At 38.3% G+C, this 6,490-nt stretch overlaps 1 protein-coding gene across 1 annotated transcript; it reads right to left on the reverse strand.

Annotated features, from left to right (window-relative positions):
* Positions 1-1,758: 1,758 nt before the first annotated feature.
* Positions 1,759-5,232, reverse strand: LOC122034015 (myosin-binding protein 3-like). Its single transcript, XM_042593153.1, has 4 exons — positions 3,600-5,232; positions 3,401-3,482; positions 3,111-3,257; positions 1,759-3,014 (listed from the first exon to the last, which is right to left on the reverse strand). Exons 1-4 carry the CDS (start codon positions 4,950-4,952, stop codon positions 1,759-1,761), a joined length of 2,838 nt encoding a protein of 945 aa, XP_042449087.1. The 5' UTR covers positions 4,953-5,232.
* Positions 5,233-6,490: the final 1,258 nt, after the last annotated feature.

The raw sequence follows: 6,490 nt of genomic DNA on the forward strand, positions 1-6,490 counted from the left end.
ATATTTATTCAAACTTAATTAGTCTTCAAATTTGTAGACGAGTTCTTAGGCTTTGTCATGCCCATCTTACAACCTTTGTTTTTGAAAACAGAAATATATATATTAAATTAAACACAAGCCCCCCTAGGCAAGTATTTAGGCATTCACTTAAGACAAGCATCTTACGTTCTTGCTTCAACTCACAAATACACTGGAAAACATATTAGATATGCCTTATCTTCGCACCAAAACATTACAACTATTCATTACATGTTATAATTCTATTATTACTTAACATGACATTATGAAAACAAAAGTCATTATCAGTTTCTTATTTTTCTCTCTTATGAGATGTTTAATATCAACTATAGACCACTTAAGAAACAAGGGAGTAGCATTATCATAAGTAGGTAACTTCAATTTAACTTTTCTGAATAAAACCAAAATGGCACCACGTAAATAATGAACAATAGTGGGGGAAAGTGGATTACCTTGCCTTAGTCCTCGTTTTGTTGTTAAACCAGGGAACTTATTCCTTCCCAACTCCTGAACTGCTTTGCAAATTTCAAGTAATTCAATGTTGTTCATCAATCAACATTGAAAAGATACTGAAAGGCAAAGGACTCATACTTCACTAAAGAATGCACAAAGGGTTCAGTTTATTAGGACTTCATAAAGCAAAAGACAGATCATTAACAGGAAGTTCCATGTTCATCCCTTGCTAGCAATGATTCAGTGTGTCCCAGTTTCATTACCCATCCTTTGAAGGCCCCGCCTAAAGATTGGGCATAAATTAAATACACAATGAACGATCTGAAGTTTAGAAATACTACTTTAGAAAAAGTTGTGTTTACAAATGCATATAAGCATCAAAGGACCAACAATGATGTCTGCTTGAGAGATTAAATATTGTAATGATCAAACATACAAAACTATTAAACATATGCAAACACATAGGATCATATACAACTACCACTTCCCCACTATTGAGGAATGAAGTAAAAGAAGATTAAGAAAGGAGCTCCACTCACCTTACTTTCTCTTTACTTTCATGCTGCATACAGCAGACACCAGAATATATGACATCCTACAGCTTTAATGCCATGATTTCTGCCACAATCAGACTGGGTGGCTGCCCAACCACCCTTCCATGCCTCCCTTCTCCTTCCCCCACAGAAAAAGTGATGGACCCCAACAACAACAAAAAGAAATGAAACAAGAGAAGGACCCTACAAAAACCTGGCCCCGGAAGTAGGTTCCATCAATAGACTGTTTTGAAACACTCTTAAGCAACCACCAAAACACAGAACCAGGAGCTCATTTTCACATGGTAATGGTATACCAACTGACTTGCAAGCTCATTTAATTACTGTGGTCATCATTGCAAGCGAATTTGAAACTGCCCTTCAACTCCAGTAATGTTTCGTCCATCTGCCAAGTGAATAATTTTAAGCAAGTTACTAATGAGATTTGATTTTGAAGCTCTTGCCCTCACTCTAGATTTTAGAATGTAAAATAAACAGAAAGTATATAGTAGCAGATCCTATTGTTTGTTCCAGTATGTTGCGGGTGTGTATCCATGACTGTGTTTGCTTGCAATTTATGTTTTTGCTTTTTAGATAAATTCCATTTACGAGAAACAAAATTAAGACAAAGGTCAAGCATCGTTCCAGGAGTATAGGAATGAGCTTGATAAGCAAGAAAAACATTTGTTTGCATACAATAGTAGCACACCAACTAAAATAGATAATCATCCATAATATTACCGTATTTTATGCCTTAAGGTGATGAAGCAAGAACGTTGAATGAGTTTGTGGCTCGAAGTTCCATACTCCGTAGATCATGAAGATGTTCTAAAATTTCTTGAAGGAGATGAATTCCTTTGTCTCCTTTATTCAAGGAATTGATGCAATGCTTAAGGAAGTCTCTGTCGCCCTCAAGAGCATCTAGCCTATCATAAAGGTTGTCAACCTCTTCGACAATTGCAAGATTCTGTTGATCTCCTAAAGGATTTGAAAGTGTTTCAGGTGCACCGTCAACTGTGCTGTCCTTAGTGCATACATCATCTTCATTTTCATCGTTCAATGCATCAAAGAGAGGAAGAAGCTTCTTTCCTTGACAACCCATGCTCCTCGTTTCATCTTGCAGCTTTCTGCCAGCTTCTAAATTGTTTGAAAAACCATTCATGTAATCATGCATGTCACCTTCCATTATAGATTCTGAATTTTGGGGATCTTCATCGTCCTTTGTAATAAGCTTCCTTTCCAATTCCATAAGTTGCTCAAGAATAGACAGCCTCTCTTCCTCAAAATCAGCCAATGATTCATTAAGGATGAGTAGGTGCTTTGTGGTGCCTTGATCTGTTCCTGAGCTTAATAAATCATCAGCAGGAATACTTTGATGGTTTTCGTCAGGGTCATCGACTAACTCATCTCTTTCATGGGTTTCAAACGAGAGATCATCACTGTCTTGAGCAGTTGAAGAGACAGAAGATGCTCCATACCTTCCATTGACATGGTTTCCTATTTGTCTCCTCTCCTTCACTTCATAACGAAGCACTTTCCTTTTATATATTTCAAGTTCCTTCTCTAACTCTTGTTTCTCCTTTTCCCTCTTCATCATCATCTCATTTAGAAGATGCAAAGCTTCCTGGTCATACTCTGATTGCTCCTCCATCATCCGCTGATATTGCAAGGCTTCCATCTGCATAGCAGCTTTCTCTTCTTGAAGCCTTGTTATCATTGCCATAGTTTGGTTAGCAGCAATGGCAGATGCACTTCTCTCTTCCTCAAGCTCAGCATACAATGTACTCAGGGTCTTTCGTTCTGCTTGTAGAGAAGCTTTAAGCTGATCTACATTCAATGTATCCCATCCTTCAAACTCACTAGTAACACTTCCATCAGTAGACTCTGTCCCTAGTTCTCTTCTACCGATCAAGAATCTCTTATTCATGACATATATACCATCAATATAAGTTGGTGTCTCAGGTGCTCTCTCTTCAATTTCATTGTTTTCTGAAGATACAGATATATGGCCTGCACTCCATAAAGTAGCTAGACTGGTTCAGTTTCACTTCTAGACAAATGTGTCAACTTAGAAGACAAATCTAAAGGAATAATCTAAACTCTAACCTGGTTCCATAGTATTCTTCTCATTATTGTTCAAAAAGTCTTGATCATGCATGCTTTTTGAAAGTAAAATCGGTATCTGAAGATGTTCGTCTTCAAAGTGTTGGCTGTCATATATCGCACTCCCAATAGATACGTCACAATTAGCATCTGCGCCAATAAATTTAATATCTTCTCAGTCAATGGAATCAAGTTGATAAAAGTTGGAAAAATATTGACAAACTCAAAAACACTGAATAAGGAACATAATAAAATTGATTTTAAGTTGTTTTCTTAAGAATGAATCATCCTACCTTTAGTTCCAGAAAGATCTTTCTCATTCGTTACTATTTTGGCTTGAACATCGACATCTTCAAGTGTAATAATCGTTGTTACCTGACAAGCCAAAATGAATGGATAATGAGGCAGGCAATCAAAAATGAGCTCTGAAGGCGGAACAAGTGCAGAATTCTCTTAAAGGATTTAGCCTGTTTCAATCCCTGAGTCTCGTACCTTCTCTTCTTCTGAGATATTTCCTATATCATGAGTTATGAAACAGTGTTCAGCTCCATTGATCTCTTCTGAAATTCCTTCAATAGCTTCAGCCATCACTACAAAAATGTCGACTTCAATGCTTCCAGAACTCTCTTCTGCAGAGGGCAATGTCTTTTCCTCCTCTGAGATGCTTCTTTTATCAAGAGATATGGAGCATTGTTGATTTTCACCCATGTCTGAATAAGTATTCTCACTACTTTCATTCATTTCCTTGGAGATCAATGACTTTTGTTCTTGAGGAATGCTCCGTGTATCAAGAGTATCAGCATTACAAACTTGTGATGCTTTCCCTTGAATGATGACTGAATTCCCATCGGCTGAAATCAATACACTTTCCTTCTCTGTAATCTTCCAAACATCGAGATCAGAAGCCACAAACCTTTTCTCTTCTGCTTCAACATCATCAAGCTGCTTCTGTTCGTCTTCACCAAGAACAGATTTAAGAGGGATCTTGGTCGTAGAATCAATCAGTTCGACCGGGACCAACCGATCCTCCTCAGCGCATATGTACATCGGAGTGGAAATGACGACTTCTTCAGAAGGGTCATCCACCAAAAGGCAGGCATCAGATAACTGGATAAGGGAAGATTCTTCTTCCCCAGCTTTCATGGAATCGAGAGCAGTTATCGCGTCCCCTCCGCCCACATATTCTTCATTCTTTTCCATCTCTTCCTCTCTAGTAAATCTGTTTGCTAGATGCGGAGAGACCAACCTCCACTCTTCCAACTTTTCACCACACACAGTGGCGTCTTTTTCAAGGTCTCGTTGGCCATCAACCGAAATAAACTCAATCAAATCCCCTGTCTGTTCGTATTCCGTCAGGCCCCGAGACTGCTTGAAGAGGTGGGGCGAGCGGAACCTGCTCTCTAGGGCGACACCACAGCACGAGCATCGCAGATCCTTCTCCTCCTCCTCGTTCCGCTTTATCCACGCTAGCACGGCCGCAGCGTCAGCTGACCTCGACGACGTCGGGCAGCAATCCTCGCACATCTCCCCGACCTCCGCGAGCCTCCGGTGGCGTTCACAGTATCCCAACCCCGAAACCTCGGCAGCGTGGTCCGAGCACACGAGGTCGCGGCAGGCGGTCCGCCGCCCAGCGTCGTCTTTCTCAAAGAGGTGGTCGACCCGGGAGCAGAAGACGCAAGGCGGTTGGAGACGAAAGAAGGCAGCGAAACGGACGATGAGGTAGGCGAAGAGACCGTTAAGGAGGAGGAGCACGATCAGCGTCCACTCCAGGACAGCGTAAACCAGTACCGTCGTCATCTTGTGGGTGTTCCGGTGCAAGAAAACAGCAAACTTGTTGGCTGCCATGGCTGTGTCGATGCCTCGCCTTCTCTTATACACGGTCACCTTTACCGAGGGCCTACTTGGACGAGATGGAGATGGAAGATTGGAGAGGAGATGAGGTTGAAAGAAATAAAGGAAAAGAAGCAAACTTGCAAGGATGCAAAGGCGAATCCTTCAAGTCGGGAAGAAGAATTAGAAGAAGAAGAACCAGAAGGAGAAAAGAGAAAGCAAAGAGGAGCCTGACCAACACGCACACCAGTCGAACAGGTTCTGTTAATTACGTATCGCCTCGAGTATTACGTACACTAATCGCAGGTCAATACTTAATAATGAAATCTACTGAAGGGTTTTCACTCTAATACTCTGTTAAGCAACTCTAATACTTTTTTAATTAATGAAGTAATAATAAAGCATTGGAAAACAAATTGCATTGTTGCTGGGACATTGGAGGACAATTTCAACCTTTTAAAAAGTCATGGTCCTCAGTCAATTAATCTGTAATTTCAAATTTTAATATTAAGTGGCCCCCAATAAACGGATTAGGAGTGTTTTTGAATCACGGATATGGAGGAAGGTTCATGCAGGTACATAGGTCATAGGCGTATGACAGGATAAATCTCAGGTCGTCAATTCCTAATAATCAACCCCTGATCATTACGCAGAGATATCATGCACCCACCGTCTGCGCTACGTCCTGGGACTGTATATATATATATTCACTTAAATTTACGGAGAAGGAGGATGAAAAGTAAAGTGAAAATGAGATGTCAACAAATAGAAAGAACACCCCAATTTTAGGAACTATCAAGTGGCATTTTTTTTTTTAAAAGACTCCATAATGATGAAAAGTATTATGAAAATTAGATGTCAACAAAATTAGAAAGAACATCCTAATTTTAGGAACCATCAAGTGGTTTTTTTTTATTAAATATAAAATTTATAAAATCATAGTTATTTTTTATAGTAATTATAATTTTATAACTATTATAATAAGAATATTAGATGAGCATATTTAATCTGTAGTGTAGTATTTATAAAATCGTAGTTGTTTAATTATTGTAGTAATTATAATTTTGTAATTGTTACAATGTGAATACTATGTGGAAAGGATTGAATCTGTATTATAACAATTGCGAAATCATAATTGTTGCTAAGTAAATATTTTTTTAATAGATTATATATTGTAGCAGTTACGAAACTGTAATTATTGTAATATATCTATCAGCTACAGTTTCATAATTATTACAATCTACCTAATTAATTCAAGATTTAATATACGTGGCGGGAGATAATAATGCCGAATAATATAATTGAGGGATTTCATATTGTAGCAACTATAACATCATAGTGGCTACTATATAAATATTTTTTTTAACAAACTATGCGTTATAATAATTATTATGATATATGTAACCACTATCATTTGGTAATTGTTACAACTTACTCTACTGATTCAAAATTTAATGCATATCATCTTGTCAAATAATATATTTAAAGATAACTGGGTCATTTCATAAGGAAATGGTAGGATGGACAGCCCTTTAATGATTTAAATAAATAAA

The sequence above is a fragment of the Zingiber officinale genome, chromosome 11B (assembly GCF_018446385.1).
Source record: "Zingiber officinale cultivar Zhangliang chromosome 11B, Zo_v1.1, whole genome shotgun sequence".
NCBI classification, from domain to species: domain Eukaryota; kingdom Viridiplantae; phylum Streptophyta; class Magnoliopsida; order Zingiberales; family Zingiberaceae; genus Zingiber; species Zingiber officinale.

Excerpts from the sequence above, each read along its gene's own strand:
- LOC122034015 (XM_042593153.1), bottom strand. The coding sequence starts at position 4,952 with ATGGCAGCCAACAAGTTTGCTGTTTTCTTGCACCGGAACACCCACAAG. Across the intron at positions 3,258-3,400 it reads AGATCTTTCTGGAACTAAAG|ATGCTAATTGTGACGTATCT; the intron begins GTAGGATGATTC and ends TTATTGGCGCAG. Across the intron at positions 3,015-3,110 it reads GAAGAATACTATGGAACCAG|GCCATATATCTGTATCTTCA; the intron begins GTTAGAGTTTAG and ends TATGGAGTGCAG.